The sequence below is a fragment of the Pinus tabuliformis genome, chromosome 7 (assembly GCF_031772625.1).
Source record: "Pinus tabuliformis cultivar Carrire ecotype Pingquan chromosome 7, CPIR1, whole genome shotgun sequence".
In the NCBI taxonomy this organism is placed as follows: domain Eukaryota; kingdom Viridiplantae; phylum Streptophyta; class Pinopsida; order Pinales; family Pinaceae; genus Pinus; species Pinus tabuliformis.
This window is the reverse complement of record NC_142293.1, coordinates 1,732,523,080-1,732,536,784: the sequence shown is the minus strand read 5'-3', so window position 1 is coordinate 1,732,536,784 and position 13,705 is coordinate 1,732,523,080. Positions and strand designations below refer to the sequence as shown.

Genomic DNA, 13,705 nt, shown 5'->3' with positions numbered 1-13,705 from the left:
ATAACCAAAATTGGACTAGCCTTAATCATGGATGCTAAAATTACTTGCGCTGACATGACACAAAAAATCTGAACAAAACCTGTACATGTGCAATACTGGTTACACTCCAATATAAATAAAACAAATAGAAAGACTAAATAAATAAAAACAATAAATCATGTAATCCTGATGAGGAAAAGCCGCAAAAAAGAAACACTTTTACAAGGATACGGATGCCCAAGAAGAACTTCAGGAGATCTGTAGAAACGGCTCTGCAGTGATAAACACCAGAACCAGCATATTATGCAAAAGACACAAATTTGTTTGTGTTTACTTCACTGTTTTGAATGTCAAATTTGTTTCTATGTTTACTTCACTATCCTGAATGTCAGCTTAATGCTGAAATGTTTCTGGAGTATTAATTAACAAAGGTAAATATCACAAGAAAGGAAAATGATACAATCAGATTCAGTAGATTGCACACCTGTATATAAGAGTAAACTGTTCTGTTCTCCATACAAGCTGATCCAAAATCAATCATTTTGATTTCTGCTGATTGCAACCTGCATTGTTCAAATCAGAAATTCTGTCATTTTAGCAAACCATACAAGCAAATGAATTTCTAGCATAAAATAACAGTATATTACCTCGTCGTTAGTAGTATATTTTCAGGTTTTAGATCACAATGTATAACTCTTGCATCTCGCAAGACAAGCAAAGCATCTAAGATCTGAAAGAAACAACCAAAATAGATAAACATAACAATTAAAATAATGTTGGATATCCTAGCTGATGGCTTTGACATAATATCAAAACTCAGAGAGAGAAATCATAAGACTTTCCGATGAGAAGTAGCCCAATATTCAAAAATAACATTAATACAAAACAAAACTGCAATCAGCTTATCATCAAAATTCTCAGGGGAAAACAATCATAAACCAGATGGTACCTGCTTTGCAAATAGCCTTAACAGTTTCAAAGATATTCCCCTATATTGGTTTAGTCTGAGTAGCTCAAACCTGCATGAACAAGCTACTGTGAAAAACTTGATTATTACCAAGTAAATGAGAATTAATTGTGAATGAAGTTGAACTCAAATAATCATCTATCAAACTTCAACACAAAAAGAACCCACAGATAACATGAAAAATCATAAGGATAGACAACATCAAAAGTAGCCAGTCCCAAACAAAATCATAATTCCTTAGTGCTTTGAAATTTGTACACACAATTAAGCAAAATCTTATTATAATACTTAAAGCTAAAAATATGTCGAGGGCATTTAGCCTAAGTGGCTGAGAGGAAAAATTATTGTCCTCCCCACCCAGGTTCAAATCCTGCTTTGTGACATGTAGCTCTTCACGCGCCAATATTGTTAAAAATGATGGATATCATGAGATTGTCAATTGTCCCTCGAGTCTCTGCAGAATCTGGTTTACCCTAGGTATGATCCTCGGAATGGGAGGAAGTGCCCAGTGGGCTTCCCTGAAATATATATTTCACATAAAAAGAGAAATATTGAAAAATAGAGTTATAAATATTGTTAGACTCACAAATTTACTCCAAGCATTTCAAATGAAATACAGAGATGCCTTTGAAACACAAAGTGATCAAGGATGCGAACAATATGGTGCTTGTCTTCTGGGTCAAAATGTTGATTCAACTGCAACAGGAAGACGGGATGAAGATAAGAGTAACCCAAGTAAAACAGAAACAATCACTTGCAACAAAAGCTACACAAATTGTTCATATTTAACTGTCAAATAATGTTTACCATGGTCAAAATAGAGATTTCCACGACTGCTTGATGGTAATAAGCTGGCTGATTTTTTATAACCTTGACTGCAACATAGTTGTTCGTTTCAGGCACCAAACATTTGGCAACCTGTCCAAATGTTCCCTGCCCCAGTATATCTTTCACAATGTATCTACATTCATTGAAAAAAACAACTTAGAGAAAGAACTGCAGCTTTATGAAAGGCTGGCCAGACTCTATAGCAGTCGCTACATAGTAAATTACAGAACAGAAAGAGACCAACAAAAAAAAATATTGTTGCACTAATTCACATACCTAAATTGCCCATTTTTATGTTCTTTGCTAACAAAATCGTACAGCCTTTAAAAAGGAAGGTTTATGCAAAATAGCATCATAACTTTGCAAATTTACAATTTCATAAATGCACTGCAGTAACAACATCTTACTGTAGTAAAGATACATGCAGAACAAGCATCATTTTTGCAATGTTCAATGCTTCTCTGAAGGTTTACAGTTATGCTGCCATCAGTTGGAGAACCAAATGCACTTAAATAGTACTTCATTTCATGTGCCCCAAATATTATGAGATCCTAGGGAGATACCACTGTATGTATCAAGACTCATCTGCGTCCCTTGATACCCTTTTTTGCTTTCCAAATCAGAGGTGTCTGGCTCAATGTATCCAGAGGCAATTACCCTTAGCCAGTAGACCCTACAGACCATCTTCACGCAACACAATATCCTCAGTAATCAAGGTAGAGCTGTGGAGAACCACACATGGAACACCTCAGCACCCTCAGCAGCACATGCTAACCCTTGCTCCCTGACTCCTGGGTGCCTCACACACCAAGAATGACAACTGAGGTCAAGGGGCATCATTTGACACAGACACCATGCTTTGGATCTATTGGAAACTTTCACTCTTGCAGCCGCTATGAGAGATATGAGGTAGAGGACAGGCAGAAAATGAAGGCATCATAACTGTGCAAATTTACAATTTGATAACTACATTGCAGTAACAACACATTACTTTAGTAAAGATACACACAGAACATCCATCATTTTTTACTGGGAAATACTTCTCTGAAAGCTTATGACTATGCTAACATCACTTAGATAATCAAATATACTTTAATCGGTAGTCATCACACAACCTCAGAATTATGTTTGGCCAGTTGAGGATCTGTGCCCACCAGCTATAAGTTGTGACCAGACACCACGTCTGGCAGCAGAACAGGATTCGTCAGTTGTGCCATCTGCAAGAGTCTGAGAGAGGCAAACACTTACTTTTTGGGTGCCCCATATATTATCAGTTCCTAATGAGATATCACCACTGCTTCTATTGAGACTCAGCTATGTCCCTTGCTATCTTCTTCCCCTTTTAAGATCAGAAGTGTCTGGCTCTATGTATCCAAAGGCAATCACCGTTAAACAATAGACCTTACAGACCATATCAATGCCCAATCAAACCAGATTTGCCACTTCCTTTTTCCAGCCTATCTCAGACATTGTAAGCATTAAGCATCAGCAAGATACCCCTTCCAGAGATGCAAAGAACAATAGATTGGTGAGATGGTGCACAACCTTCCACTCCCTTAGGATACATACTACATAGTTACCAGATATGGTTCAGCGAATTACTCGGCAAGACAAAGATTCAAAGAGTTTGACTCGTATTCACAAAAACACAGCAAGTACAAAAAAATAAAGAAATACCCATTTAGATTAATATTCGAGCATGAAATTTTTCACATTTTATCATACTAGTAGTGAGACTTCTGGCATACAAACTGTATTAGAGCTTAAAACATAACCAACATTTCCAGTGGACACCCCACCCATCATCAAGAGATCTAGAGATATATACCCCTTTTTATGAAAAAGGGAATTTTCATTGATTTAAATAAATCCATGACTATATAATGTGAAATACAATATATATCCAAATTTCATGTTATACAATATGCCATATATGATATGAATCAAAAAAATTCAACAATGGGAAGCATATGTTTCCATGGGTTACTTTCACCCTATCCATTGGGCTGCCTCAACAATGGGAGGCACATATTTCCATAGATAACATTCATCCTCTATGCTGCCTCAACCTCAAGATATCCAAGTCCTCGGTAAATTGGTTGGAAACACAGACAACCACATATGGACCAATGTTTTAAAACTCTGACTCCGACTCCAACTCGGCCGAGTGTCGACTCCGACTCCGACTCAGTATCGACTCAGTCGGCTCGATTTCAATGACTCAGTCGTTGTAAAAAATACATTAAATATTTATTTTTTATAAAAAAACATAATTTTAAAGATTTTCATTCATGTTTCCAAACACACAGCATTAGAATATAAATAGAAGACAACAAATGATCAAAGTAGGCTCATGAATATATCCATTATATCAAAATGGCACCCAGTGCACTGTCCAATAAATACATGATGATGATATAGAGATCAAAACAAAAACACATAACCAAAGAGGCTAGAAATGGCGTTATCCTCCAAAATAGATTGTAAGTCATCAAGGAACTAATACAAGGGTCCAAGAGTGTTCCTCACTCCAAGAAAGTCCCAAAGTGCATGTGTACATCTTCAAAAGGTGCATCCTCCACCATGATGTCATCTAGGAGAGACCCTATGTCACCCTTTTCAAGCATGTGAGTGACATGGCACCCCTAAGGGTAAGCATTGGCATCAAAGAGGGATGTGCTAGCCCTCCATAGTCATCTCAATGATAACCATCCTCATCTGTGCTTTGGAAGAAGGCACCATCCACCAAAATAGGGTCAAGGCCAGCCAAGGGGCATCTTCAGTCCATTTGGGCATATCATCAAATAGTCCAACGTCCAAGCTTTTAAGTTTAGTGTTTTAGCATTTGGAGGCTCATCAAGGGGTGTAGCATCACATGGAATCAACTCAAGGCTCGATGCTCATCTTTGGAGGGCCAAAGTTGGGGCCACAAAGTTAGGTTTGCTTTAAGAAAGGGGCAAAGAACCTATTAGAAGGTTTTCAAGAAGAATGAAGCTATCCTTTAAGGAATCTCTACTACATATATGATACCAACTAAACAAACCTCTCAAGATCAAGCGAGATAAACTTATTTAGGGACAAAAAACCATTAAAGTATCATCGTGAAAACCTTGGAGTCCCCCAAAAGCAAAAAAAAAATTAAAAAAGAATCATTGTTTTTTAATTCACAGCCGTTGTCATCCAATCCGGCCAAGTAGGCTCAGACTCAGCCCAGCCGGCCGGGTTATTACCAAGCCGGCTGGGTTGCCGAGCCTAACCCGGCCGGCCGAACCGGTTCACTGGCCGAGTCGACCCGGTGAGGCCTTGAGTCAGACCAACTTGGTCGAATCGGTTCCGAGCCTGCTGAATCTTAAAACATTGATATGGACTACATTGCCACCCCCGGCAACATGCACTAACCCTCATGCCCTGAGCCCTAGGTGCCCCACACAACAAGAATACCAACTGAGGTCAAGTGACAACATTTAGCATAGGCAATGCTTTCAGGCTTGCAGTGGATGCTATTAGAGTCCTATAGTGATATGATTCATAATTTTGAATTGGCTAAGGTTAAGCCTTGTAATATTGTACATACCTTTGCTTTCTGCAAATGTTTTCCATATTAAAAAATTAAAAAATGTAAAGAGGGTATGTCCTAAAAGAAATTTCAAAGGACAAAGAGAATAAGAAAAGATCAAAAAACGAAAATATATGAACCCCAAAAACAAAAATAGATCATGAAAGTGTGCAAGTCTAAATGCCACTACTATTTTACTGCTTTATTGTCTTAAATAATGGTTGTGTGCAGCTTGTCATACATGCCACAACCCATGGTAGTCAAACTGCTTAATCTTGCTATTTCATGCTTTGAATTTTATGTTTATAGTTAGCGAATAAAATCTGACTAGACAATTTAATCTTAGCAGATCATTAGATAGGTAGAGAAAATAAAAAGAGCTCATCAGTTTAATCTGAGCCTTTGGATGAAATAAGGTTAGAAGTAGATAGTTTACTTTTCTAAAGAAAAATGAATGATAAGGGTCTGCTAGCCTAAATGTGCCCAAATAAAATGAAGAAAAAATGTTAGGGTAAGTAATGGGTAAGTAGAAGAAAGGTTGCTAAAGTATAAAGTTGATTGAATAAAAGCACATTTATCATGCTTAATTATATGTTTCAATGTGCATGAACGTTTAGGAAAGCAAAAAACAATGGTTTACAAGTTCATTTAATTAACTCCCCCTCATTCATTTCATCCTTATACTTACTAATTTCCCCATCCACAAGAATGTTCTAGTACTAAAAATCCTTCAAGTCACAAAGGCTCAGAGCATTTCTCTGACTTTTTGGGACCCGGCCCTCAACTTAATGACATCAAGTGTTAGAATTCCTTTCATAAAATTCATTTCCCTTCGTTACCCTAATAAAACCCCTTTTCCTAAGGTTAAACTCCATTTGCCTATGAAAAGTAAACAACCCCATGTTAAATTCCATTTCATTCAAAATACCCACAAAAAAAATTTATCCCAAGTATGAAGTGTATGTGAATAAGATGCGCAAATATTACATTTATGCTTAGGGGTATGTTCACTCCGCTCATTTCATTTCATATTAATTTTTAACATAATACTATAGCTCCTGATATACCTTTTCCCGTATATAATTAAATCCCCTATATAATACCCCAACCCTTAGTTTAGCTATAAACTATACTTTTATCCCATACCTCCGACAAAACCCACTTAATTCATCACTTCTCGGTAAAGCTAAAGTAATCCCATCATTAAGCCCCACCCGATCATTTAAATCCATGATCAACTCATAAATAATCCCAAACCGCCAAGGATTAAAGCCCTGGGGCCCCCCAAACCTATGCCCATTTCATCCATGCACATCTGTCACCCGACTATCGTCTAATCATCAGCGCCCACATCCAACGGTCCACATCCATATCGGGTTCACCCGATATCCGACATTTACCCACCCGATAAAGTGGTTTTGCCCGGCCCCCCATCTACTACGTGTCAAGCGCTAAGATAGATCGGGTGACCCCTCCAAAATACCGCCTCCTCCATAAAAGCGATGCAATGGCTTAGGAAACCACCTCCTCGCCCAACCCGAAAAAACACCCACTGTTCATTTGCAATTTACCCGCCAAAAAGTGACCATTGCTCAATAAAAAGGCCAAAAAGCCCTATTTCGCCTTATTCACTCATTTTCTTTGTAAGCCTCTGCAAACCATTGCGACACCTGCAAACGCTGAATTCGCCAATTGATCTCAATTTCAATCCTGAAGAAGTTGCAAAGACCCCAACCAAGCTCTCAGTCTGTACCAGAGCTCATTCAACCTTCTGCAGTTGCCGAGAGCCCCAAATTTGAAGTTAATTCACCCAAATTCCAGGTATTTGAAGACAAATTAATAGATACCCTTTCAATTTGAAAACGTTCAGTCTTTAAAGTGTTTTAATTAAGTAAAATTAATTGAAATTACTTTAAAAAATAAATTGTGTGCCCAAACCCTTCTGAAAGCTTCTGAGTTACCTTCAAACCTCTAATATAAACTTGTATTGCCAAATTCAAATCCACAAGAACTAAATTATGGTTGTCCCCATCGCCATGGATATCAGACCTGTCACAACTCCCCATTTGGACCTTGACCACCTTCCCCTGGTGGACAAGGATTTTCAAATCAAAGACACAAGTGCCTATCAACTCCTGCTCAAAATTCATTGTTTGAGAAAGGACAGATATCTGAACCATACTAATGACATTGGCCTTTGGGACTCCAATTTGCCCAAATACCAATTCCCACAAGTACATATCTTTCCTGAAATTGTCCATATGTGCCATGCCTGTTACATTCCTAGCCAAAGAGCTATAATCTCCCCAGACCAAAAAGTCTTGTTCACTATTACAGTTGAGTCAATCAATGAGATGTTGCAAGTCCAACCAGGTCCAAACCTGACCCCACTCTCCGTTGGGGATTTGTTAGACCAGTACACGAAATTGATTCCATCTAGACTGGCCCAAATATTCCAAACTTTCATTGTAAAAGAGCAGCACATTCCTAAAGATGCCCCTCCATATGTTTTTGCCATTTTCTCTGAAAGGGGCAAGCAAATTGTAACTATGATATCATGTATACTGGGCTATACCACAAATGAATTTGTTGATGAGCTCATCCTGGCCTTCATGTCCATTTTCACCCCAGGAAAGCCTCCTGCTACTTTGTACAATTATGCCCAGTTCATAGCTAAAAGGATGCACGAACAATTTACCAGGATGCACAATGAAAGAGTATTCAAGTACTCATTTGTACTTTACCACATGTTCTTGTATTATCAGTCGGATAGATTCCCCTTCACCATCCAGAAGTTGGATACTAAAGGCCAACCCAGGTTTGTCATATTTTGGACACCATTATTCCACAGGTATTCATCACCATACACCTACACAGACTTCGTTGACTCTTTTGTCCATCCAGCCATGACCATGCTGACAGGAAGTCCTCCACCTAGAATAAGCCAAGAGATCAAAAGAGTGCTCCAATTGTCCAAGCAAAGTAAGGTGGGAGATTGGTACCTTTACCAAAATCACATCGAAATAAGAATCTATGGTTGCCAGCTTGCCCCATACAAACTGCCCAAATACCTCCCCAGGAGGTTATTTGCTCTAGATTATTATAGGCAGATAATGAACTCCGATAATGTCAACTTTGTTTCAGCCAAGAAAAGAACTCAGTTCAAGGTCAAAAATCGATTAGGCCCTTTCATTTGCAATTCTAAAGAAGCATGGCAAGAAGCAAATCAAATTCTGCAACAAATGAAGTTCCAAAATAGTTTCATGTGGAGGTATGACCCTCAAGGGTTTATGACCAAACTAAGACAAAAGGTCAAATTGGGACCTTACATTCATCACCCCATACTAGAAATAGAGAGATATGCCAATCAATTTGAGTAGTTAGAAAACACTCTTATAGACAGGGATAGTACAAAGGTAGATGTTGAAAATACCTTGTTTGATTTAGAGAGACAGCTTGATGAAAGCTCATTCCTGCAAGTACCAAAGCAAGAAGGAACCATGAGTACCCCTACTATTTTGCAGACTCCTCAGAATGAGGAAAAGAATCCTAAAAGGAACAGAGAGGGAGCCTCCAGTTCAGGTATGGACACATCCAATGTACAATATGAAGCCAGCCAGAGCAAAAGGCCTAGGCTCAATCCTGTTTCAGAACAGGAAGACACAGAAGGCTCAGTAGAAATAACTAATACTGAGTTAGACATGAGCAAGGGCACAACTCCATCTGGAGAAACACAGGAGCCATCTACTTCACAAACTCGAATTTTAGAAAGGCAACTCAATTTAGAAAGTCTCCTCATTTAACAAACCTGCTGATAAAGATAGGTACATTGAGGACAGGTTCAAGGAAATCAAAATGAGAAATGAGAAATTGAAGGCACAATCCTATGCACAGTATCTCAAACTTACACCCACCAATCAAACTAGGTTGATGTTAGCTTTTGACATCAAGGAAGGAAAGATGCAAATGTCCTTCATAAAGCCAACTGTACAACAACCAAAAAACATCAACAGATTTCAAGAAGATTGATTTTGAAGTATTGGCAAGGGTTATTCATCCCATTGACAAATTGAATTTCACAAACAGGCTGGAGAAATTATTTACTCCACCCTTACAGGAAAATCCATAGATGCCCATCAGTTGCAGAATTCATTTAATAACATCTCAGCCCAGTATCAGTTGGAAAAGGCCTCCTCACAGGCCAAAGACACCAGAATCAAGTCTTTGGAAGACTTGGTGATTGAATTGGGACATGACCCCAAAGATATCAAGGCTACTGAACAAATAATCAAGAAAAAGAATGATGACATTGCAGCACCCAAGAAGCAGTTGAAGATACCTCAACTGCAGCATCCCCAAACACAGTAAGTATTGAAAAGCCAAACAAGACATGAAGAGTTGATGGACTTAGTCCTCAAACTAAATGATCAGCTGAGGGAGACAAAAAAGGAATTGGCACTAGCTCGGTGAATGTCATCCCAGCAGTTACCACGGTTGTTCCTTCCACATTGGCAGCCTCATTGGCTCCCACAGCTCCAATGGCCACAGTACAGCCTGTTTCTACAGAATCTACATTAGCAGCAGGTACATCAGGTGATGAAGCAGCAAAGTTGGTTAAAGCTATGGAAGAAATGTCCATACAGACAACAGAGATGAATAAGCTCAAAGAAAAGGTGACAAGCTTGGAAACTGATTACAACCTTGCTAAAATCATGCACAAGGAAGAAGTACAAAAGGCTACCAGGATAAGTGAAAGATTGAAAGCCCTGGAAAAGGACTTGACACTGAAAGAACCCCTTGCGCAGGCTAAGGAACAGCTATGGGCCAATATCATTGACTATTCAGGTAATTTTTGAGCAAGTAGAGTTGATAAAGATGGCTACAGAGGCCATCCAGAAAGTAAAGGAAGAATTAGGACAAATGCCAGAAGAGGCTACCAGAATTATCCAGTTCCTTAATAGAAAGAATAAGTATGAGCTTTAGGAATTGGAAATAGAGGACAAAACAGAGACAATTTTGGAGGTCAGAAAAGTCCTCTCCAAGAGAAACTTAATGCAAAACTTGGAGGACAAGTGTCAGAATATGCAGATAGCCATTAACAGATTTATGGCTAAGTTCCAATTTTTGAAAGAGAAGGGATTACCCAATCCCTTAGTGATAAATGACAAGCTCATGACATATGAGGATTACAAGAAGAAAATCAGAGAGGTAGCAAAGGATCAGGTGAATACATCATCAATGAAGGCATTGCCAACAGAGAAAGTACTCTACTAGACATTTGAAAACTTGTTTTACCTCCAACATGAGGTAAAACACGTGTTTATCAATAAGCCTACTTTTGCCAGATACACAGAGGCAAATGAAAGATATAGGAGGATGCTAAAAAATCCAATTACCTGATGCTGAAACATGGGAGAAATTAACTGGTTTACTATAGAAATATGTAGTAAAAAGGTTAATGTATAGTGAAAGTAAAATAGCATGGTAAAAGGATGAAGACAGACCAGCAGGGTCAAAGTATATCAGAGTCGAAGTGTATCAGATAAAAGCCTAAAGTAAATGAAACTTCCAGTGTAAAAGATCAAACAACAAAGCAGCATAAAGGGCTAAAAATCAAAAGCATAAAAGCCAGCAGTACCAAAATAAAAGGGACAGAATGAAACAGTTCAATAGTTGTCTCTATCTTCTTGCAAGAAGATATTATTCTTTCCTAGATTAAATCTCAAATTAGTTTGAGATATTTTGTAATAAACTTATGTATAAATACTTCACAATTCGAAGTATGTGGAGTGGATTCTCTTAGACATTTCTATAGACTTTTTGATCAAGAAGACCCAGAAGGTTATTGTATCTGGTTATTGTATCAGTTGATGAGCCAGCAAGCTGGATTGATAAATAAAGAACAGACTTTCCCAAGGATTCATGTGTTGAGCGAATTTCAGACAAGTATTTTCATGTGTTATTGTCATTTTTCTCAAAGTTAGTCATAATCTTATATGTGTTTCTCAATCTAAATGATATAACTAGAATAATATTTCAGAACTTCTTTAATCACACTCTGTCTTAACAGTTATGCATTTGAATGTTTTCTTCTGATATTTAAATTAAATAATTCTTAATTGCCCTTTGGTTTAGATTGAACAAATCATAATCCACGTTAAAGGATTCTTAATTGCCCTTTGATCTTTGATTACCCCTTCATTCCTCATTCATTATCCAGGTTTGAGAACCCTTAACTGCTCTCTCACCCCGAGTGAAACCTTTTCACTCCTCTGTCTCAAATATCAGAAATACACTTTCCTATCTTGCCCTTGGAAAATCCACTTTAGTGAGTTTTTCGCTTCCTTAATAGTTGACTCCATAGCCCAATGGTCTAAAAGACATCAATTTATCCATCTGTCTAAAAAATCCCACCACCCAATCTCAAACAAAATCAAACACCCCTTGAACAATCATAACTAGCCTAAAAACATCTTAACTAAAACAAAGTTAAACTTTAAAGAGAGAACCCTCTCTGAGCATCAGGAAGGCTAGGTTACCTTTGGTTTTTCCTTCTTATTACTTCAAAGGAATTATCAGAGTGATAACAGCTGCAGAAGAGCCAAACTTGAAGACAGACAAAAACTAAAAGGTACATAAGTGTATACTGTGCGATTTTCTAGGCCCTATATTGTGCCTGTTGAGTCATACCCATACAGTGAAACTCACTGACTGCAAGTTTGACTTAGCCTGAGCAAGAAAACCCGATCTAACAACAGTTCCAAGTCAAACTCACAAGTCAGCAAGGTTGACTCAGAACTCTTGTTTCACTGACATACCATTGGCATGTGGCAACAAAGATGTACCTACACTAGTTTTTTCCAACAGGGAGACACCTTTTCGCCTCTCATTTAATGGCCAATTGCTAACCACCAAATTTTCCTCTTCAACCACAAATGCTGTGACTCACAAAACTCCATACAATTTCTCTCAGGCTCCTTCCAGGAATACCCATTCAAATCCTATCAATCCAAGGTATTTCTCAGAGGACCTTCCTAGCCTCTGCTTTGGCTCACTCACGACTATGGATGATATTAAGGATGTTATTCCTTCAACATCTACATTTAATTCTATTACTAGTACAGCATAATAGTTTTTTTTATGTTAGGGCTTATCTTCTTGCTTTCCCCTCTCGTTCACTGATTTTATTTGCATTTCATGTATATTTCTTTTTTTCCTGGCAAGTGAAGTTGCCTCCAAACTCCCACAATGATATTGTTACTTGTCATTCTGTTACCTACTTTCTGAACCCTCATGGACATCAATAAAATAATTTTATGTTATTTTATTTTGGAGAGTACATATCGGCATTATCAAAACCTGATTGGAACCAGTAAAACTGGCCAATGGAGTCCAGTTTGTGAGGTTTCCAGTCAAAACCAACCGCCCTAACCAGAAATTATCAATTTTGGTCTAAATCTGTCAGAACCAACAAGTTCAAGATAAACCATGTCACAATTGGCCAGTTTGACCAGTTTGTATCTGTGCGCCTCCTCCCCCAAAAACCCAAAAATTAAATTTATAACACAAAAAATAAAGCCCTACAACTTACCTAAAGCCTAGTTTTAATCCATTTAATGATGCTCCCTCCTCTCATGATTGGACTTATCCTGAATGACTTGCAGACATCACCACTACAGGGTTTCATTGGTGTTGGACCTTCAAGGGCATCGAGTTAAGATGATGAGAATAACCATGAAAAGGAAGTAGTTTGATTTGATTGTAGACCATGTTGTTATTGTTTTTGGACTCTGGTTTAGATGTGCATTGCATTCATCAGTGGTATTCGGCTATAACCCTTACAATGCTATATACATGAGAAAATGTTACATATTTGTTGCCTAAAGGTTTGGATCTACATGGATGCACATGAAGATCTAATTTAACAAAGTTTGAATATTTTATATATTTTTGATCGAGCAGTTTTGTTTCCAGTTTTTTAAACAGTTTTGGCAGATATTTTCATTTAGTGCTCTTTCTTTATGTTTTATTTTTTCCATTCATTTCTAAGTTGTAGGATCCACCCATAAGTAGTTTAGAAAAGAACAAAAAAATTAATTTTAGTGGTATGGAAATTGAATTTCTAGACTCGAATCTATTAGAATTTAGGAGACATTTCCCATCTATTTCCCTATAGAAACCTCTAAAAAGTCACGGGTGAATCCCAAACTGTGATGTTAATGGCAGCTTGTTGATTGGTTAAATGATGGCAATTTTTCCCCACATTGGAGTTTTTCCATGGCATCCGCCAAATCTGGTGTCCTCTTGTCTTGGCTTGTCTTATGCATTGTGTTTCATGTTCTATCTGCTTTTACTGTCAATGTGATTATTGTGAT

At 37.9% G+C, this 13,705-nt stretch overlaps 1 protein-coding gene across 10 annotated transcripts in view; it reads right to left on the bottom strand.

Moving 5' to 3' along the window:
- YAK1 (YAK1-like protein 1) overlaps positions 1-13,705 on the bottom strand; it is a 130,333-nt gene that overhangs the window by 54,677 nt on the left and 61,951 nt on the right. For 9 of the 10 annotated variants that reach the window (XM_089460422.1, XM_089460423.1, XM_089460421.1 and 6 more), the window contains 6 exons: positions 1,754-1,907; positions 1,533-1,642; positions 929-998; positions 627-709; positions 464-542; positions 211-251 (listed from right to left, as the gene is read on the bottom strand). In XM_089460422.1, coding sequence (XP_089316548.1) covers positions 211-251; positions 464-542; positions 627-709; positions 929-998; positions 1,533-1,642; positions 1,754-1,907 — 537 coding nt within the window. Of the gene's footprint in view, positions 1-210; positions 252-463; positions 543-626; positions 710-928; positions 999-1,532; positions 1,643-1,753; positions 1,908-2,181; positions 2,229-13,705 lie in introns of those variants that run through there. The other variant, XM_089460431.1, reaches the window with a different exon arrangement.